This window comes from Nerophis lumbriciformis, linkage group LG12 (assembly GCF_033978685.3).
Source record: "Nerophis lumbriciformis linkage group LG12, RoL_Nlum_v2.1, whole genome shotgun sequence".
Taxonomy (NCBI): domain Eukaryota; kingdom Metazoa; phylum Chordata; class Actinopteri; order Syngnathiformes; family Syngnathidae; genus Nerophis; species Nerophis lumbriciformis.
The window spans coordinates 17,975,717-17,998,721 of record NC_084559.2 but is presented as its reverse complement, the minus strand read 5'-3'; the positions used below and the strand labels follow the sequence as shown (position 1 = coordinate 17,998,721).

At 41.4% G+C, this 23,005-nt stretch overlaps 1 protein-coding gene across 2 annotated transcripts in view; it reads right to left on the bottom strand.

The window, feature by feature from the left end:
- Positions 1-23,005, bottom strand: part of LOC133623062 (phosphatidylinositol-3,5-bisphosphate 3-phosphatase MTMR3-like) — a 51,552-nt gene that overhangs the window by 11,834 nt on the left and 16,713 nt on the right. Inside the window, exons 6-20 of one of the 2 annotated variants that reach the window (XM_061985994.1) lie at positions 18,095-18,177; positions 17,729-17,895; positions 17,557-17,653; positions 17,180-17,293; positions 16,690-16,880; positions 16,115-16,246; positions 15,908-16,019; positions 12,352-12,547; positions 10,663-10,848; positions 10,191-10,361; positions 9,862-10,007; positions 6,660-8,157; positions 6,466-6,576; positions 6,266-6,354; positions 3,653-3,679 (exon numbers count right to left, since the gene is read on the bottom strand). In XM_061985994.1, coding sequence (XP_061841978.1) covers positions 3,653-3,679; positions 6,266-6,354; positions 6,466-6,576; positions 6,660-8,157; positions 9,862-10,007; positions 10,191-10,361; positions 10,663-10,848; positions 12,352-12,547; positions 15,908-16,019; positions 16,115-16,246; positions 16,690-16,880; positions 17,180-17,293; positions 17,557-17,653; positions 17,729-17,895; positions 18,095-18,177 — 3,320 coding nt within the window. The remainder of the gene's footprint in view (positions 1-3,652; positions 3,680-6,265; positions 6,355-6,465; positions 6,577-6,659; positions 8,158-9,861; positions 10,008-10,190; positions 10,362-10,662; positions 10,849-12,351; positions 12,548-15,907; positions 16,020-16,114; positions 16,247-16,689; positions 16,881-17,179; positions 17,294-17,556; positions 17,654-17,728; positions 17,896-18,094; positions 18,178-23,005) is intronic. The other variant, XM_061985995.1, reaches the window with a different exon arrangement.

Genomic DNA, 23,005 nt, shown 5'->3' with positions numbered 1-23,005 from the left:
AAAGTAAAGCCGCTGCTCCTCCACATTGAGAGGAGCCAGATGAGGTGGTTCGGGCATCTGGTCAGGATGCCACCCGAACGCCTCCCTAGGGAGGTGTTTAGGGCACGTCCAACCGGTAGGAGGCCACGGGGAAGACCCAGGACACGTTGGGAAGATTATGTCTCCCGGCTGGCCTGGGAACGCCTCGGGATCCCCCGGGAAGAGCTGGACGAAGTGGCTGGGGAGAGGAAAGTCTGGGCTTCCCTGCTTAGGCTGCTGCCCCCGCGACCCGACCTCGGATAAGCGGAAGAAGATGGATGGATGGAAATAAGAAATACTTGAATTTCAGTGAATTCTAGCTATAAATATAATAAATAAGAAATACTTGAATATCAGTGAATTCTAGCTATAAATATAATCTAATAAATAAGAAATACTTGAATTTCAGTGAATTCTAGCTATAAATATACCCCCCCCAATCTCATTCAGAGGTCTCAAGGTTGGCAAGTATGGTTACTACAACACATGTCGACATGAACGGGAAAAAGTTGTGACCATGTACAGCATGTCGACGTCAACTAAAGCGTGTATTTTTTTTTAGTAAAAGGAGAACACGGTGGACCGGGACTTGGGGAGTTTGGTCGACATAGATGGGTTGTCAACATAAGTGGGTTCCACCGCATTAGGAATAGAAAACAACATAACCACTCGAGTAGGGTCATTATACAAATAAAAGCCTGGGATAGGCTCCAGCGACCCCGAGCAGGACAAGCGGTAGAAAAGCCTAATTTGAAAAGGAAATGTAGATCTTTAGGATGAAGTTTGGTTAGTGATTAGGATGCAGTGTGTATGACCAGCAGTGGCGTGTGAAGTGGTGGTGCTTACTAGGGCTGGGCGATATATCGAGTTTGTAAGATATATCGATATATTTTTAAACAAGATATGAATTAAGAAAATATGGTAATATCGATATAATTTATTTCACGATAAAATGACCAAACACCGCTTATTAGTTGTGTTCCTTGTTCTCCCCCACTTCCCACTCCCTCTCATGGGCTACTAAACCCCTCCCTTTCCTCCTTCCAAGACCTGCTTGCACGTACAAGAACATCCATGATTGGTTGGTTGTTTACTATGATGAGTCACCATTGGTTAAGATTAGTGCAACACATTAGGGACAAGCCAATCAGAGGCAAGATAGGGCGGGTCATGGAACCAGGAAGTGAAATCACAACACACATCCCAAATGACGACAAGAGGGTCAAGCGGGCGATTTATATATTAAAAAAACTAGTGGAAGATGGCAGAGAATCGGATTCTCTTCTTTGGATGTTTCTTTTAACGATGTAGACCACGTCCAGGAAACCCACAATGCGTCTACTTGGCCACATTTGGACAAACGTACGTGTCTGGATAAAACATTAATTTGACTTGTTTACCATGTAAGCCCAAATCAAAACTGTTCTCCAGTTGCCTAGCCGGGCATATTTGGAAGGAGAAATGCTGCCAAATATGTAATTGGGAAGTGAGGAAGATCATAGCCGCACTTACTTGGCGCTGACCAGAACCGCACGTGTGTGACAGTCCATTACATCGTCCACCGGGAATTAAAAAGTGCCTGCCTACAAATGTAGTTTTTATCTGAGTTTGATACATTTTGTATTATTTGCACAGCTATGTTATTTATTTTACGTGGAAATAATATTTTTCTATTTTATTTATGATGTGTAATTCTGTGCTACTTAAACGGTTTATTTCTATGCTGTCAATACTAGGGGTATGGGGTATAACGGTACGTGTATTTGTATTGAACCGTTTCGGTATGGGGGTTCCGGTTCGGTTCGGAGGTGTACCGAACGAGGTTCCACACGGACATATTAAGAAGCGTAACGCACGTTGTGTAAACAATGCACACCGAGGCACAACACACGGCATGCTAGCAGTTAACGGGGCTACGATAGACTGACCATACATCCTCTTTTCACCGGGCATGTCCTCTTTTGCGGAGCTGTCAGGGCGGAGTTTCTTAAATGCCTCAAATGTCCGGCATTTTGAGTTAGGGTTGCGTGTATTTTCAATGTACGTTCAGGGTTAAGAAGGGGTTAAAAACAAAACAAATTGTGCGTGCAGCAGCATAGGTGAGGGAGGGGCAGAGAGAGAGAGAGAGAGAGAGAGAGAAAGAGCGAGAGTTATGATAAACACGCATGCGTCGCCAGGCTCTGCTTTTTATCCATAGATTTATCAGATTTAATTTTTTATTATCTATAGCAAAAGTGTGCCCCGGAGGCCATTTGCGGTCCACAGCTAATGTTTTAAAGGCCCACGGCACATTCTAAAAATACTATTAAAATAAACAAAAACATAACAAAAGTGAAATAAAAAAGCTTAAAAGGTTAAATGTAATTTAGAAAAAGTTGCAATGTTGACTAATAAAACAAAGCTGTTTTTCTTTTTCTTTCAAACTGTCATTGCTCAAAACATAATATTGAATCAAAATCAATGTTATCATGAATTATTGACCTATCCAAGGTTCCGATTACTTCACATCAAATATTCCACTAAGAAAAATATTTTTGGTGGAAGATTTTGCAAATTTGGTAAATAAATAACCCAAAAATGTATATTTTGTTGTTTTCTTACTGTACCGAAAATGAACCGAACCGTGACCTCTAAACCGAGGTAAGTACCGAACCGAAATTTTTGTGTACCGTTACACCCCTACTAATTGGTTAATAAAAGTGTTTACAGTACAGTTGTCATTCACTTCAATTTCACTGAATCTCGCTGAAAAATGAAAATCTTTATATAGATATTTTCACCGGAAAACATTTTGAGATGTATATCGAATATCGAGTTTAAGTAAAAATATATCGAGATATACTTTTTCGTCCATATCGCCCAGTTCTATTGCTTACACTTTAACTCTACGTGTCGGGTCAGCATATTTTTACCGGAAAATATAACGAGATATATATAAAATATCGAGTTTAAGTAAAAATATATCGAGATATATATAAAATAGAGATATACTTTTTCGTCCATATCGCCCAGCCCTACTGCTTACACTTTAACTCTACATGTCGGGTCAGCGAATTCAACATGTGGTCTACTCGAGACACCAGGAACACACACGGTAGCAGCGCTTCACAGGTGGCACATGCCGAGATCCACATGGAAGGCAATGGTCACACTGAGCTTCCTGACTGCCAAACTCATGAATTAATTCTCTCCAACATTACGTGCTAGCGTTCGGTCTGGGGGGGGGTGGAGGGTGAGGGTGGGGGTGGGATTGCAGTATAGTCACATACTGCGCTGCCAGGAGGTAAAAAAGCTGGGTGAAGCAGCATGCTGCCGAGATGTCAGCAATGGTTAGCCGGGAGGTGTTGGGATGCTGATGCGGCACTTTAGTGGCCCCCTCAGCCAGTGGCAGTCACTGACAGCACTGTGCTCACACTCAATGAATGAAAAGACTCAGCAGGGCTGAAGAGGGGTTTTCTCTGGCGGACTCCACACAGTATGGACAGAACAAAAAAAGGGCAAACCAATGCAGTGGGTGAGGATGAGGAGGGGCAGGCTGAGGGGTGGATTAGGATTACAATAGAAGGTGCAGCAATGCCAGGTTAGGGTGGAGTGGGTGGGGGTGTGGGTTTGAGACAGAGGAGCCGGATCTCACCAGACCTCCTGGACAGGCTCCCTGCCACTGTAGAGGAGAGGGGCAGACAATAGAAAAAAGCTGCCTGAACAGGGAGGACAACATGACACACTAAAAGTACAACTCAACTGGTGTATCCATAGCCTTTTTGCAGACACATTGATATTCTGTCCTCCCCTTGTAAGGATTGCAATGCCTTATTTATCACCAACAATGGTGCAAAGTGAGTGGAGTGAGGTTTCCTCAAACCAGAAAAAAAAAAATAGCGTGCCAATAACTCGACATATGCCTGCATCTTTGAGAAAATTGTATTTTTGGGGGATCATTTTCAGAGACAAATATTCAGTTACTTTAAAGTGGAACTACACTCTTTTTTGGAATTTTGCCTATCGTTCACAATCATTATATGACAGACAAGAACACATATGTCTTTTTTTGGGGGATGGGGTTTAAAGATAATAAAAAAAAACTTGGAAGACTCGGTTAATGGGAGTCCATGTCGTAGCCTTCAAAGCCCTCTAAAACCACTTCAAAACCCTCCATCAATGTTTTGTATACACACTGCAAGTATATATTATTATTTATATATATATATATGTATGTAATATGTACAATATTTACAGTATTTTAAAAGTTAAAGTACCACTGATTGTCACAAATTATTCTCTGCATTTGACCCATCACCCTTGATCATCCCCTGCTAGGTGAGGGGAGCAGTGAGCAGCAGCGGTGGCCGCACCCGGGATTAATTTTTGGTGGTTTAACCCCCAATTCCAACCCTTGATGCTGAGTGCCAAGCAGGGAGGTAATGGATCCCATTTTTATAGTCTTTGGTATGACTCGGCCGGGGTTTGAACTCACGACCTACCGATCTCAGGGCGGACACTCTAACCACTAGGCCACTGAGAAGGTCATTTTAATCATTGCCGGAACTAAATTCCTCGCCGTATTTATTTCCCTTTCCATAGCAGCGCACTTCTGACTTCTGGCAACAACTGTGTGTCCTACATCCGGAAACAAACTTGTCTGTGTCTTCTAATAATGGCGGAATCGGTAACAAAGACGACTATTTTTGGACAAATGAGAATTCATAACCTTATCTTTTTTAATCTGAATGTATGGAAGATGAACTACTGCTTCTTGAAGCCAGCACAAAGGAAGAGTAAGACGTTAGCTGCAAAATGTGGAATATAAAGCCATGCTATTTCGACATAAATGGAGTGCTTACCCAAATAAATAAGAAAAAAACAAACATACAACAGTCCATCGATTGAGTCACATTTTATATTGATCATGATACATGCGTCATGTATCATGACAGACGGCAAATGCTGTGTACAAACAAAACATTAAATGTGGACACTTTACAGATACTGTAAATATGATTGTTCATATTTTTCAGTCAGTACACATTGGTGTCCTATCGCAATGTTGTGCATTACAAACTCAAACGTGTTTCGTGCTGACGTAGAAGCTAGCTTATCTCTTGCCGTAGTTAGCTTTTACGGCTGAGACCGTAGCATGGCAATGTGTTACCACGCTAGAAAAAATAGTTCCTCCATGTTTGTTCCTACAATAACAGTTTGGTTATTATGTTATTACCTCATACAAATTTACAATCCTGCGCGCGCTCTGAGGTCCGAGAGCCAGCTCCAGCTCGTAGTGCCCAAGACCAGACTTAAAACCAGTGGAGACAGGGCCTTCTCTGCCCCTCCATGTTCGAACTGCTCCCACAGTGGAGTGTTTTAAGTCTCGTCTTAAGACCCACTTTTATTCTCTGGCTTTTAACACTACGTGAGTTGTGTGGTCCTCTGTTGTCCTCTTGTGTTTTTAAAATTTTGATTTCTATTTACTGTTTTAATTGGTTTTACCCTTTAAAATCGTTTTTAATCATATTTATTTTATATTGTTTTCATGTTGGTTTTTTATGTATTTATTTTTTGTTTTTATTCAGCCATTGGTGGAGCTAAAGATAGTATTCGAATATTGTTTTTAATATTGTTGTGCAGCACTTTGGAAACATTTTGTTGTTTAAATGTGCTATATAAATAAAGTGGATTGGATTGGATTATACAGGTTACGGAACGTAAAATAAGTATTGTTGACCGTGTTTGAATGCCTTTTTAATGTGATTTAGAGATATAATTGATTGCTCCCATTAGCTGCATTGCTAGCCACCAAGAACACAACGTCTTCTTGTTTTGTCATAATGATTGTGAATGATAGGCAAAATTCCAAAAAAGTAGAGTTCCCATTTTAAGTGAAAACAGAAAGAAATACTAAATAAAACATTCAACACATCTGTAGATGCTGCCCTACCAACTAGGTTTATTGAATAAGTACGGCACTCCTACTAAGTTGTGTAATGTTATCTAACATCACCAGACACAAAGAAGGCCCAACAGGATATGTGACCAGCTAAATCCTACTCCTTTTTGGACATGTTGAATAATGAATGTGTACACAAGTGTGGAAATAAACTATACCATAACCCAAATCTAGTCTCAGTGTGGATGTCTGTGGCTTAAAAAACAAGAAATAGTTGAGCTAAAGACAACTTCAAAAGACATTAATGGGGTACCTCAAAGGACACTAATTGGGTACTTAATTGGCTTGATTCTGCTCAGTATTTACCTGCAGTGATGCTTCCTGGAGGCAAGCCAGAACCTGCTCTCACAGCCATAACACTGGGCTGCCAGATGATCGGGGTACCAGCGAGTGACCTTATAATGGACACACAATTACATTTCATTGACAAGAAAACAAGAAATAGGAACGTTAGGAGTGACATTCAAATGCATGTTTAAACAATAATCAACAATGATCAGGCCCACCTCAGTGTCCTGCTTGTCCACCTGCTCCCAGCTGGCTTCTGAGAAGAGCTCTGTGCTGCAGCGAGACAGACAGTTGGGGTCCACATTGTATTCTGAGTCTGTCATTGATGTCTGTATGAGAGGGAGAGTTCAGTTATTTTTTAATACATCATACAAGGAAACCTTGATGAGGCAAGCAGTCTTCTCCTTCTTACCACTTCATCTCCTGCGTCTCCGTTGGCGCGATGGAAACCGACTTGCTGCTGATTTTCCAGACGACTCCATAGTTCCTGTACCTGCTTCTTCAGCGTCTCCACTTCCATCTGGTGCCCCGCCTCTATCTGCCTCAACCTCTGTTGGATGGCATCTGTGTGCAGCATCAGTCCATCGTCATCCAGGTGGCTGCGTGACGGCGGCTCTGGACTGACGGCAGCCCGGCCCAGCTGAGCGTGGCACCAGCGGTGTTGTGAGCAGCTGCCCCGGTGGTGCAGGATAAGGGAGTGGCAGCTTGCCAAGGACACCTGTCGGCTCACTGGGGCCCGCTCACCTTTGACCCAATGAGGTCCTCCGCAAGGTTCCCCATCAGAACTGTCACTGTTACAAAGGCCGTCCCGAGTGAGGTCAGCACTTGCATAATGAAAGGCACTGACAGGCGGTCGCTTGCTGCCCCCGTTTAAAGTTCTGGTAAAGCTGTGTTCGCCTGTCTCCAGCACTTTCTCTTTCTTAGAGGAAGGTTGTTGGCCTTTGCTGAAGGCCTGGTGGGTTGGACAGACAGGCGGGGGTGCAGGGGGCTCAAACCTGCTGCAGATCTCCTCTGTCAAAGTCTCTGTGGAGCTTTCCATCAGGGAGGCCCTCTTCTCTGCCTGTTCCCCTGACTCTAACATACCTCTGTCTGGGTCACAACCAGAGCTGGTCTCCTCATCTGCACCAGGCTCCTCAGGTGATCTGCTATGGCCATTCGCCATCTGAGTTCTATGAGCTTTAAGCGGCTCTGGCTCGTCTGAACTGGGCTGAAAATGTTGTTCAGAACAATTGTCCAGAGATTGATTCTTTACATGCTCAAGTGTTTGAGCTGCCTCATCTTTCTGTTTTTGTAACTCTTCTACTATCTGTGCAGGCACAGCTGGAGAGTCACTGCTCTCCTCAGCTTCCACAAACCCATTTTGTGGATGGAGACCATTAGCATGCCCATGTTGTGTTTCAGTCGTGTTGCTCTCAGCACATTGATCATCCTCAGCAGTTCTTGGGTGCATCTCCTCCTCCATGGCTGCTGTGTTATTAAGTTGAGCACTTACAGCACTTAAAACTCTCTGTGCATCTGCTCCCGCCTCCTCCTTGGTGGCTTCTTGAAGAATGTTCTCCATCTGGCCCTCAGCCACACCTACTGCCACAGACAGCTCTGCCTCTTCTCTGGTTGATGGTGAGTCCGTGCAGGCTCCCTCTGCCATGTCAGAGTGTGAGTTGCGGGACTGTGGGCTGTCATCCAGCTCAGAGTCCACTCCATTCGGGTAAAGGCTCAATCCATTACACTGTACTTCCTGATCCTGGTCCGCCCCTCCCTCCGGCCCGACTGCCATATTGAGGTCCAGAGAGCGCCGGTGGTCCTGCCACTTCTCATTGAGATTTGGATCACTAGAGCGGCGGTTTGGGGCCAGCAAGCTTCCCAGCTCACAAGCACTGGGCAAGTTATCGAATGAGCGAGTTTTAGTACATCTACAAAAAAACAACAACACATAAGGAATGTAAAGAAAAACATTTTAACAAAACTGTGTAATTTATGATTCACTGATTGATAATTTACCATGAACATTTTGTCTATCTATTGTTCCATCAAGCGAGAAGACACTCAATGCTTCACAGGAAACTAAAAAAGTATACATTGAAGTACAGTGGAACCCGTTTATGTCAACTTTCTTCAGACTAGCTAGCTATCTGAGGTCCACATAAAGGGTTGTCGAGATAACCGGAGTCCGAACCAATAACAAACCGTTGCTTGCACATTTACTACTTCAGACATAAGGAAAATTGGAAATAATAACATATTTTTGAACCTATGGTCTTTGTTGATGTAATTTCCCTCCATGCATATTTATTTGTTTCTGTTTTCATATGACATTTTCTATTCCTATCTAATTTGGTGTATATCTTGCTACAGTACAATAAATATTATGTGCATGCGCAAATTTTTCTTACGGTCACTAACAATCTAAAAAATGTAATAAAACGGGTGCATTTTGTTAATTGTCGTGGTACAATCCAGTTAACTCCATGTTTTTGTTTTAAAGCTTACTTTGCACTGAACAGGAGGTCATTGTCTGCAACTTTTATTGTTGAGTAAGTAAATGATAGTTATGTTGTCGTTTCATGCTGCTTAGCAATAATGATGAAGTTGCATGCTTCCCTCCATCAATAATACAAATTAAACATGTTGACATGAACTGAATAATTGTTTATATCTCACATTTTATGTTGACAAAAGCGGTCGCCCTCGTATGTCAATGTCGACTGAAGCTTTTTTTATTTTTTTTTATTGGTTTTATGGGCGGAATATAGGACTTACCATTGGCTCCGCTGTAAGCTGACTTTTATTTGCGAGTTACAATGCGTTAAAAAAAACCCCATCGGTCATCATGTCTTTCGTAATTATTGTGAATGATAGGCAAAATTCCCCAAAAAAGTGCAGTTCCCCTTTAATAAGTGACTTATAGATGTCTACAACTTTAAAATATATATATAAACAAGAACACCACCTAATTTATGTTATTATTAGTAGTTTAACATGACAGCTTTTTATCATATTGAATAAAAAATGCTTGTCCGTCCAAGGACAATTTGCAGTCATGTTAATGTTACGATAGCTATCATTGAATGTATAGCCTAAGTAGCTATCATTAGTGGCTAAACTTAGCTAAATCGCCATAATTAGCTAACCACGATACGCACGGACGTAGTTTACGTCATTATGTGCTAAAAGCCAGAAGAGGGCTGGGTCACTCTGGAAAGTTTGTGCCCTCTGGGTATCTAGGTTGCACTGGATTAATACAACCTACTCATACAATATATCCAACTTAGGGGGAATGAATTTGGCTTTCTGCAAAATAAAAAATGGGTAGGAAAATGCTGTATTAAAGGACTATTAATCAGTATGATATCTGTTCCAATGAACGCGAGCATAATTACAGGAAGCTGCGGTCGTTAAACTCTTGACAAATTAAACAACTTCTTGTTGCACCTTCCTGATGACACAATTTTTCTGAGCTATGCAATAACCACAAAACGTGACTGCGTGGGTCTGAGGAGAGCGAAGTGTGCGTCAAGAGTCAAAGCTGGGTCCCACCGTCTTTGGGAGCCCTGGACCGGAGTTTGTCTTACATGAGTGAGGTAGTGAGGAGTTCTGTACCAGCGCGCCAGGCTCACCTGCCCAGGGTCGCTTCCTCCGGATTGCTGCCGGGCACAGGGTACGGCGCGCAGGAGTCATCTGAAGGGGTGGTGGGAGAGGAGCTGGGCAGGTAGACAGCGGTCCATAACATCAGGTTGCGCACATGACACACTGGGTGGAGAACCTGCAATAACAGATATGAATGGAATTAGTTACAAATTGCAAATGTGGTACATTTGAATGAGGACTACCTCATGGTGTCTTTAAATTAAAATGAGTATTTCTGAACATATTTCAATGTGTCATTGTTTATGTGCTACTTTTCCCAACTTAATGCTGGATGCCCAGGACTGTGTAGTGTACGTACAGTCTCAGAGTGTGAGGAATACAGCATGTTCCTCAGAGTACGGTTGGCGGGCCTCAACAGGGACCAGACCGAGCATGTCCTTTCTTGAACGTGGCAGTCCTCCCTCTCTTTGCCACTGTTACATAGGAAAGTGCCGAACAGACAGGAGTAGGTGTGTTGCACCAGCTTCACCTGCATTCAAAATGAGCATACATAAATATGTTGAAAGTGGAAAGCAGAGGTTAAAAAAATAAATAAAAAGATTAATTGTGAGATCTACTGGCATTATATTACAAGTGAATATATTTTTTACGTCAAAAAGACTGTTATTCTCCCAAAATTAATACAGTTTAAACATTTTGTTGGCCACCCCCCTGCATACTGTCTATGCTGGTTATACAAAATATAAACATTTATGTAAATAAGTAACATGTTATTTATACTTATTGAAGAAACTTACTACAATCAGTAAAGGTTTACCACCAATACGCACCAGGAAGGCCTCGTTAAATTCAAAGGAGCATGGAAACTGTCTCTGCAGCTGGTGAACACAGTCCAGCCACTGTAGGAAGACTGGACAGCGCTCGTTAACGTCCTCAGAGTTTTCTCCATGCCCGCAGCGATCTGCAAACTTGTGGCCAAAATCCAACCAGTCTGTCTCGACTAAAACTTGGAAGCCCTGAATAAAAATATAACACAATATTAAAAAAATGTTGTGGACATGGAAGTCCATAACTGCCTATGTGCAGTTATGGACAGTTAAGCTGTGGAAATGTCACTACTGCTCCATATTATTCTTAACAGAAAGTGATTGCTGTGTCTGGAAATTAGTGAAAAATATGTTATTCTTAATAAATGTATTAGCTAACCAGCTATATATTTTAGAATTCTTACTAAACTTGTTTAAAATAAATGTTATTGCTTTTATGTATCTGGTAAATAAACTGAAACTGAAAAATAAAGCAAATTTATTTTTTCCACACAGATTAACAAGCAATTAAACAAATATATTATTTTTGTAAGCTAATTTCGGCTTTGTTAACTTGCATAAAATATTTTTTCTGCTCAGTAATACATGTAAATAATGTAATTTGACATTTAAAATGTTGATATAAAATATTTAAATTTACAGATCTGTTACATTTTCAAACAGCACAACCAGAGTAGAGAAGTGTGACCTCAGATGAATTAAAACACGCAGGAAAAAAAAACCCATTGCATTTATGGTAAGTTATGTGGACTAAAATTAGAAAATGGACAAGGAACTAAAAATGAGCCAGTTTAAGAAAAAGTACAAGCATATGGTGTTTTTAATAGGTTGTCTGTCATATTTGGGGCGGTATAGCTCGGTTGGTAGAGCGGCCGTACCAGCAACTTGAGGGTTGCAGGTTCGATCCCAGCTTCCGCCATCCTAGTCATTGCCGTTGTGTCCTTGGGCAAGACGTTTTACCCACCTGCTCCCAGTGCCACCCACACTGGTTTAAATGTAACTGAGATATTGGGTTTCACAATGTAAAGCGCTTTGAGTCACTTGAGAAAAAGCGCTATATAAATGTAATTCACATATATTCTGTATTTGTTTATTACACTAAATCAGCTCAGCTTCTTCCTGCTCCTTTTTGGACATATGTTGAAGTGTGCATTTGTTACTAATGTTATTGTGTTAAATGTGTTCCAAATTAAACAAAACAATTACCGTTTTCATATTAAAGTTGTGTGAAACAGTAAATTTGAAAATGCATGGATGGAAAATGCATTCAAAACACAATTTCGGTTGAAGACATTCTACACATGAGCGTATTAACAATTACAGAAACATGATCTCAGTATTTACCAATGCTGTTTATTTAGGGCAGCTGTGGTATAAACCTTACATTGGGTGCTGGTCTAATACTGGGGTGCCTAAACTTTTTGACTTGGGAGCTGCATTGGGCTAGAAAACAAGTGTGCATTTTCCCATAATGCATTGGATTTAAATGGGTGTCATTTTGAATTATGTTAGGTGAAAGGACATTTTTTTATAATATCCACAAAGTTCAGTGAGCAGGTTGTGTTAATTGTGACCCTGTGTTGACTTTTTATGTTGGTTGCAGTTACATTTGTAAAGCACTATACATGGTAATATAAAATCATATCAAGGTCTCAGTATATGATTTTTTTTTTTTTAACTTTTCACTTGTACCTCTATAGTGCGGTAGTACGGGTCCAGCAGTAGCTTCGACAAAGCAACAATTTGAGGAGTGCGATCCCACCCATCAGAGCAATGCACCAAAACGGGCCTGTGGTCCCTGTCCACAGCATTGACCACCAGCAGGGCCGCCTTCAGTAGCAAGGACAAATGCTGCAGCCACTTGGTGCTCTCCAGTGCAGACAGCCAGCTGCAGGCACACATACAGCAAAGACAAACTATATTAGGGCACTGTATAACTTAAGGGTGGGTTTAAGGTCAACTACGTGACCGTTTTGAGGAAAAATAACCCATGAATGGTATGCTTTTTGAAAAATGGTTAGGGATGTTGTAAGTTTCTCAAAACTTTAAAAAATAATTGGTGTCACAATTACATAATCTATAAAGACAGAGATTCTCTATAACTTTTTGGACATGTTCCCCCCTTGGGGAAAAAAAATTACACCCCACACCTCCACACTCGTGTGGAGATATGTGCAAAAATTATATTTCAAACAGGGCTGTAATTGGTGTCATTGTTTTTACATTGTATTTCAATTACAGTATCACAATTATTTATATTGTTCTATTTATTCTATTTCATTAATAAATAATATGTGATTTCTAACCTACTCTATATCTAATTCCACATAAATTATTGTGTACATACGATTATTCTTGTGGTACTTATTGGGCTAATTCTGGGACTTAGACTGGGGTTACAAAAGAACTCCCAAACTTATTTTCTGCACCCTGGAACTCTTACACCAACCCAGACCTGGCCTTCACTGTATGCCGCGGTAACGACCTGAAACCAGAGAGACGGGTCTTGGACAGGTTCCCTCGTTCACACCACTGGCCGTCTATCATCAAAGTACCATCACTTGTGCAGATGGTAGCTGGCAAGCCGGTCAGAAGATGGAACATCAGGAAGGCAAACTGGCAGTCGTTTATGGCGGAAACAGATAGAAGAACTAGCGGTCTCACGGACCGGAAGCAGAGTATGTGGATGCTGCATACGCCGCCTAACATCCCTCGTGGCTTTAAAAAGAACTATATCCCGGGCTGGAATGAAGAGTACAGCTGCCTGCTGCGCCAACATCAGCAGGCGATCTTCAAGGACGAAAGAAATAGATGCAGCAACAACACTACTGCAGAAGCTGGATGACCCCTGAAAGGCTAGATGGACTGAAGTAGTGGAATCCAGTGATTTCAACCACTGTAGTCGGAGCGTGCCAGACCATCAACCTGCTCTCAAGGAGGAAATCAACCCCCGGCAGGTGTCCACTAACTGCAGATGCCATTGCTTCCCAGCTCCTGAATAACGGCTTCTTCTCTAATGCTGACAAAAACTTCACATGACTGTTATCGAGTGAGGTATTATCCCACTCCAGAGCAGCCAGCGCTGATGTTAACCTTTCAGGAGACTTTGCAGCAGCCAAACTAAGAGCAGCAATGAAAGAACTGAAGCCGGGAAAGTCACCATGTGAAGACAAAGTCCACCCAGAGTTTATCACACACTAAAGTGAAAGAACATCTCACTGGCTATGCTCATTCTTCTCATCATGTTTCCGGAGGTCTAAGCTCCCAAAGATCCTACGGTGTGCTTCTGTCAAAGCTTTGCCAAAGCCCAACCAACCTGCCGAAGACCCAAAGTCCTATAGGCCCATCTCCCTGCTTTGTGTTCCATATAAAATCCTGGAGAGCCTGATCCACTGCCGCATTGAGCCAGTGATGGACCCACAACTTCCACAGAAACAAGTAGGCTTCCGCCGACGCGGGTCAACAGTGCACCAAGTAACACTACTCACCCAGGACATCATGATACCATGTGGCACAGATCGGCACATGGTTGAGGTTTATTATGGACACGCTGAGTAACTGTAGATTCATCCTACAAACCAGCGATGGCCAGACTAGGAGGCTCAGAAGAAACTGTAGATTCATCCTACAAACGAGCGATGACCAGACTAGGAGGCTCAGAAGGCTGAAGAACGGTGTCCCGCAAGGCTCTGTCCTCTTACCAACACTGTTTAACATCTATATTCATGAGCTGCCTAACACAACATCCAATAAGTATGGCTATGCTGACAAGTCAGCCATCATGCTCTGCTGCCCAACTTGGAAGGCGATAGAAGTTGGCCTCAACCGAAATACGGGTATTCTGGCTGACTACTTCCAGAAGTGGCACCTGCAACTTAGCATGACCAAAACAATGCCTGCTGCTTTCCACCTCTACAGCCAGAAAGAAAGAAGGGAACTGGAAGTGCATGTCGGCAAGAACTGCCTGGAGTTCCACCAAGCCCCCAGGTACCTCGGCGTGCGCTTAGACCGGACACGCTCCGACAAGCAACACCTGGATGAAGTGAAGGCCAAGACAACTGCAAGGGTCTCACTTATCCGCCGCCTGGCTGTGCTGACTTAGAGAGCTTTCCCCCAGACCCTACGCATAACAACGCAAGCCTTGGTCCTACCTGTAGCTGAATACTGCACACCCGTCTGGAGCAGAAGTCCACACGCAAACAAGGTTTATACTGTCATCAACAGCGCCCTCAGGATAATAACTAGTTGCAAAGAACCAACTCCTGGGTCCTACCTGCCAGTCCTGGCAGGAATCGCCCCAGCCAGTCTCTGACGGCAAGGAAGGCTAGAAAGTATGACTGGCACATCCTGCACAAAACCACAACAACACCAGCTCCACCATGCAGGCTGAAGTCTTCACAAACCACAATGACATTCCCAGATCTGAACCCACATATGGGCAAGAAAAACCCAATGGAACAATGAGAAACAATGAGAACAATGAGAAACCTTGGGAGAGACCACAGATGTGGGGACCACCACCGCACTGGGTCACCAACCAGGTGCAATGGAGGTGGCCAAGTGGGTACGGTTAATAATTTGAGAGTCCAGTCCATCAGGAGGCCTCTTGTGGGGCCGGGGGGTCTCTGAGGCTCTTTGACAGCTCTATAGCACTGCCGATTGTGGTGAATAGAAGAGACCTATGAGAGGTGTCTTATCTACATTATCCGTATATTGACGTTAGGAGTACTTTCCCAAAGGTGTGTGCATAACCCGACTGTGGGGGAAATAAGGCCTGCTGGTTGGTAGGAGATCTAATACTTATTTTGCCCATTCAAATGCAAATTAATTTATATACTACACATTTTCCAGAAACAAAATTATCACATTCTGCCTCTTAAAAAAATGGTGAGCGTTTTTTTCCCCCAGTAAATCTACACTGTGTGCACATTGGCAACTGTTTTGTTTCTACAGCACTGTGGCTTGAGAAGCTATAATAAAACAGATGCTGAAATGTGAGAGGTGTACATGATTTTGTGGAATAATGTATATTGCATTATTATGTCTTAGAGGCACCAATTTCAGGCTCTAAATGCAGTCTCATATTGTCTATCTATATATATATATATATACACACACACACACACACACACACACACACACACACACACACACACACACACACACACACACACACACACACACACACACACACACACACACACACACACACACACACACACACACACATAAATAAAACATATCATACTTGGCTGGATCAGGCATCTGTGTGCAGAGGAAACGCATGGACTGGAAACTCTTGCGGATGGAATGAATGTTGGCCATACCCATGAAAACCACCTCACAGTTGGGATAGTATTCTGGAATATAAGGGGAAATAAATTCATAATTCAGATGAACTTACTTTATGTATAGATCTACTATATCCACAGTACACACACAAGATAAGGCCTACCAGGACATTCGCAGCCTCCCCCCTTTGCCCGGTTGGCTACAGCAGCTGCATAAGACCTGGCATCCAGGATCAGTAACTTTTGAGGTTGGATGGCCAACGTCTCCACCTCTGAGCTGTTGGTCATCGATGACTCTGATAAAATCAGACAACACATTAGAGTTATCAAACCTAAAAACATATAAGATTTGGTATTTGTAAAGATTGGTGGACCTATATCTGCTCCAGAGATTAAACCATGCTGACCAGATACAAAAACCATCACAGTTCATGTCTTTTTAACGACGTAAACTAAGAAAATCAGAAAGGGATCAAATAATCATTCCCCCCATCCTGTACTAAGTCAATGAGTAAAAAAGTCTAATATCAAAAAAGGGCATCTGTGGAAGTAGTAAATGTTTGAGTTGAACACAAGGGAATGTATTGAATCTGTGCGGTGTTCTTAGCTGTTGTGTTTATATGGGCTTGCTGCTTCAAACCTTTTCCAAAAAAAAAGGCTGTGTTAGTTTGTGTGCACTGTATGTATGTAAATAGAATGCAGCACGATGTTGAGTAAAGCAGACTGAGCTCGCTCGCACCAAAATCAGTATCCGGCAGGTCGGAGCCATTGGTGTAGGTTCCGTTAGACAGGTGTTTGAGAGAGGTGCTATCCACGGCACAGGCTTTAGCAATGGACTGCACAAGGTGCTCATCATCAGCATTCCGCCAACCCCACCAACTGACCTCTGGCTGGCCGCAGCGGGCGATCACGGCCCCTGTGTTCAGGTGCCTGTAAAAATGGAAGGAAGTTACGTGAGCAAGCAAGAAGAGAGATTCCAAATTGACTGATAATGTAGTAAATGTAATTATAGTAGTTTCAATAATGCATCATCAAAGCTTTTAAACATACTGTACACCTTACAAAAGTCAATACACCCCTAACACTTACGCAACCATTTGCGTTACTGTATATCGATGATGAATTACAGCCAGGCTGTTGACATAAACGCTTAACTTTTTACACACTACAAACAGCACTACTATTAAGGATACCGTCTTTGGTTTCTAGTTTAATTAGAAACAACCAACCTATAAACTACTGCAGGAAACCTCTTCCAGGAGCGGAATGCTGCCACATTTTCCAACTCCTTATCAGTGATCCAGGCTGGTACCAGAAGCTGCTGGGGATAGCTGGGGCAAAGCCTAGTGGTGAAAAAAGAGGCATGAGAGAAAGCATTCAGACCTGAATGCATTTGTGAAGGCTCAACAAAAGTCGACAGACATTTAATCCTGGGTTGGGCCTTTTTGTGCCCCAGGCGAAGCACCAGTGCAGTACAAAAAACAACCTCACATTCTCTCACACACTGATCTGTGCTATATGCCAATGATAGCAAAGGGGGGGATCAGTAAGTCACGGATATCAACACGGCAGCAGGTACTCAGAAAGAAAAGAAAACGGCCTTCACCTAAACTTGCAGTTGATGTCGGATATCCTCCAGGCATTTTGAGTGTCAAAGCCCATTCTCTCCACCTCATTCTTGAACCAGGAGGTCACATGTTCCCCTTAAGAGCAGAGAAATCTGTTATGGCCGAAGTGTCCAGACTGATGCAGTTATCGGTGTGGGTGTGTGGGTCTACCTGGTCTACAAAGCTCGCCATGCTGCTCTTTCTCACCAGCGTACACATCCATGCACCAGGCATGGAAGGCAAAGGAGAAGAGATCCTCCAAGCGAGACGGAGGGCGCACTACTGCATTGAGGCGCTTCAACCACTCCTGACATTGCTCAAAGGTGGAGAACTGACACCTTTAAAGTGAATGTGACGCTTTATTGTATTAGCAAAAACATGTTACAATTACTAAATAATGTTAACATGACAAACAATTGTCTGTTTCAATAACATATATTTGGGGGGGAAAGGTTCCAGTGATGAACTACTGCTTTGAGTACAAAGTGGTACTGTTTAGACTGGCTTTAGGTAACATGGGCGTGTCTTTGGGCTTACCGCACAACTTTGCAGTCCTTACAGGTGACGTGTAGCTGGAACATATCCCGACACTCAACACTCTCAATGAGCTGCATAGGAACCTGCAGAGCACCAGAACAACTTTCCAGCAATGTTCATTTTAAATATAGAACACATGCAGTCAGTACGGGTAACATATTAGACATAAGTTACACATCAACAAAATTAGTAGTGGTCAGGATAAAAAAAGTTCATGCAAACAATGAGCTATAAAACACTGTTTTGCTATACAAACAGCCACTGAGCACAATATAAAACATTAGTTGTTGGTTGTTATATTAGGTGTACCTTTAAAATAACACTTCCTAAAAATCAGGGAATCCAATCATAGACTCACTTATATGTTTTGCTGTGTCTCTTATCTACAGTTACACACAAAATCTGTCAAACTTCATTCTAATACATATTTACTGTAAAGTGTATTAACTTGCAGTAGATTGCAATAAAACAACATAACATCCTACTAAATGTTGCTTATCGCATTGTGTTGACAGCCCTTGGACTGGCACTAAGTTATTGTTGACATAAATGGAATTAGCCATCCATTTCACCAATCAAACAGAGCCTGGCAGTCACATGGCCGCACTCAAAAATATTGGCGGCCCAACTTTAAAACTTTATTTACATCGCAGGCCCATAGCAATGAAAAAAAATGACAGCGACTTGAAGTCAAATGAGTCAACACAACTCTTTAATCTATGTTTACCTTACAAACTACGAGAAATAACAGCTATTTCATGCGCCTCAGTAAAATGTTCACGTTTGAGCCTAAAATAATTTAACTTCCAAATAGAGAAAACACATTGTCGTAAGTTGTATATCATGTTTTAGCAGCACATATGTTAAAATGTAAAACCCGCATTTTTATAGTATATATTAGAGCCATGTCTCTCACATGCAAACACAAACTACGGTTGTAGTGCAAGTTAGTAATATCAAAAAATATCTACTAAATAAATCAGAAGTCACTCAGAACTTGAATAGTTTTCTTTTTTTTTACTGAATTTCTAAATTACTCTGACTGAAATTATTAATTGGCAGACTACTTTTTACTTTTGCTTGAGTCCTATTACGCTACAGTATCAGTACCGTACTCAGTAAAATGTTTGGCTCCTCTAAACACCTCTGATAAACAGTAATTACTTTTTACTGAATACTTAATTACTCTGACTGAAATTATTAATTGGCAGACTACTTTTTACTTTTACCTGAGTCCTATTACTCTACAGTAACAGTACTCCTGAGTAAAATGTTTGGCTCCTCAAGCCACCTCTGATAAATAAACAGTAATTACATTGTCCTTTCACCTTTCACGCTGCTTTGCAATATTGATGAAGTTAACATTAATACTTTAACACATGTTGACTTAAACGAACCAAATTGTCATAGAAATTACCTCTTTGGGTCCTAAATGTTATGTGGACAAATGAGGTCGACCATGTACAGTATGTCAACATTGACTTACAGTACTGTAAGTGGGCAGCTCTTAACAATAGAAAACATTGTCTTTATGATGTGTTCGACACAAAAGAGTTAACGGGTGTGACTTAAAGAGGCTGTTTGCAATATTTACACAGATGCCGAGTGGGCGCCAACTTTTCAATGTATTTAACACAGTATATCCTGCCCTCTCACGGCTTCTCCTGCGTAATGACGTAATTCCGTACGTACGTAACACATGCACGCGCATCAGCTTTAGATGTTAGTTAATAATAACAATTTGGATAGCTAGCATTAGCAGTCATTGAATGTTTATCCAAACAACATGACTGCAAATTGTTTGTTGCTTCTCTTGGACTGTTTTTCAATCAATCAATCAATCAATCAATGTTTAATTATATAGCCGTAAATCACAAGTGTCTCAAAGGGCTGCACAAGCCACAATGACATCCCACATCTGAGCCGATTGTGGGATTTGTATGTGTGCATGTGCAAGACCGGGTGAGTGACCGCCGTAAACACCAATTATTTTTTTCAGGCTGGTAAAAAATGTTATTACTTTAACTTTGTATTTGTGAAAAATATAGACATTTGTCAAACAAATGTGTTCTGGTAAACCACTAATGGTAATATAAACCAGCCGGCGGTGGAGTTGTTATATTTTCTGCTTTGAAAAATGTTACTTTGAGGAAGTTGCAAACAGCACCTTTAAGCGAGTTCTGCTGTATTACAGTGTTAAACTGGCCACCTATTGAAAGTTTAAATAAATACATGTAATTTACAATGGGGATTGATTGATTAAGAGTGCAACAATGAAATTATCTGATGCCATATTAGAAATACAGAATTGATGTGCTGACAGAAGTTAATCATTTGAATATTGAAATACTACATGCAGTAGCATACTTGCAAACAAGCTTTGCAATTATCTAAAAGTATTTTTTAACAGCCAATGGTACCCAGGCTGCTGTTTGCATGCAGTCTGGAGCCATGCAAGATCGACAGGTATTCATTAGCAGGACAGGGTTCTGCCACTAAATAATGACAGGCTTTGTCAGATGGAGTTATGCTGTAGAGACTTGATGAGTTATGATTAGTTTTCCCAAAAGTGTCTCTTTTAATTCAGTTATTGGAGCTAAACATTATTCATAAGCAGGTTTTCTATGTAGCAACCAAATTTCACAAAAGGCAGCACACAAAATTTACACAACCACCCCACGCCGTGCATCTCTGGTTGGTACTTACTGAAACCTCACAACAACAACTCTAATCAGAAACAAAACAGAAAGGATAATGTAAGCGGTAGTTGATTGTTTGAACCTATTCTCCGTCCACATAGGGCTGCAACAATGGCACATTCCGGATGTCCTTGCATTATGCAGTCACAGTAATTCCTTCTCTCTAAATCTACACTGTTAATCTGGACGTCATCAAAATTCCTGGGCTGCCTGCGCTCATCCAGCACCATCGTGTTGCCTATTTTGCTGGAGTCTGCCATGTGATGCACATGCTTTATCAAGCATCCAAGGCCATGTTTACACTGCACACCAAATCTGACTTTTTTTTGCCCTCAAGTGACACAGATCAGATTTTTTTTGCCAGTTTAAATGCTTCAAATCTGATCTTTTCACATCAGTTTCATCGGGCCACATCAGGAAGTAGTCCTGAGTCCGACTGGAATCTGACCTTTTCAAACGTGACTGCAGTCTAAACGCAATGTGACCTGAATGTGATTTTTTTTTGTCAGCTATGGGCGAGCTACGTCACTCGTGTGCGCCGCCGGAAAGACGCAGTCGCCAGTGGAAATTTCATCACAACATCCGGTTTTGTTTTTTTATTTGAGATGACCAAAGTTTTAGTTGCATCACTACTTGTCAATAGTGCGCAAATAATAAGCTATAAATAATATATGAATATATATTTTGATTCCGAAGGAATAGTGATTGTTGAAAGACCAAGAATTGACACCGTGGCACATTTGCTTACTTGAGAGTTGAAAAATAAAGTTCTTGTGGATCCACGCTGATGTCCGCGTCTCCTCTACTTAACAGCCGTAAAAAGATTACAACTCTTCCAAATATATTACACTAATACAGCAATTCATACAAAATATTACTTTCACATAAAAACACTCATTTTTAAGGTGTTGCGACTTTTATATTATTTTGTAGTAGTAGCTAGCGACTTCCTCCCGGTGAACTTCCTTTGTTTTCACTCTATTAAAGTGCGCATTCAAGTGACGTCGAGGCCACATTGGGGCCTGTGCGCATTTACATTGGAGTCTGATAAAAATCACATTTTACTTGCAGTGCAAACAGTTGGAAAAAATCAGATCTAAAAAAAAAAAACGATTCGGGCCACTTTGGCCTGCAGTGTAAACGTAGTCCAAATGTGTGAGCGAACCTTTGGCAAGTTTGATGTGAGCACAATTAAGCAGTGTAAGCCTTCAACCAAAGGCTAACTAGCAGCACGTAACATCCAACAAACAGCTACAGTAAACACAAGGAAGCATGTACAACTACGGGTAAAATACAACTCACTGTTTGTCAGCTACACAAATCGGGACTAGTGATTGAAAATAATAACTAAAATAATCTTGTGCGTATTTGTGCTCAATTATAACTACCAATTATTCAGTTTATTAATCCAATTAATGATTTATAACCAGTCATCTATTTGTTGCGACCTGGTATGAATACATTTGGACAACCACAAAAAGAAATGGTGCTACATGTTAAGAATTTGCCATGTTTATGTGAAGACTATCATTCTGAAACCTTTTACTCTGAAAGTCTTTTTCAGTGATGTTAATCTCTCTGCTACGTTCTTTTTCTTTCGTGTATGGTCCTTAAACATCCAGCTTTCTAATCGGTGCAGGAGTCATCGCTTGAAGAGATATAACTGAAGCATTAATGGCTTTTCAGTGTGTGATGTTTTATTGATGTTGTGATATCATCACAGTGCGAATGACAGCTCTGTTTATTTAGTTAATAGCATCTGATTGCCAAACAAATGAGCTATTATGGCTGACCTGCACATAATATTTTAGGACTTGTTATATGCAAGTGCATTTGCTGCCATTGTTTATATTAATATTCAGTTTGCAAGCATAAAAGTTGCAGACATTGTCCATATTTTATTAAGATGACAAAACAATAAGAGTAATATAGCTTGTGTATATCATACACCAAAGTATTGCAAAAACCTAATTCTCTTCCAAGTCCACTATTTCCACTATAATTAAAATACAAATTGTTGTCAAAGCGTCCATAAAAATCACTTGCGCCATAGACAAATATGCAAGTTACGAAATGATGTCATCGAGCACCCCAATGCCACAGATGGATTTCAGTCGTGTGAGAAATACTACTAATGTGCTCATAAAAAGTAAAAAAAAAAAAAAAAGGGGGTACGATACACGTACGATCAAAATATATAAATATGTACAGA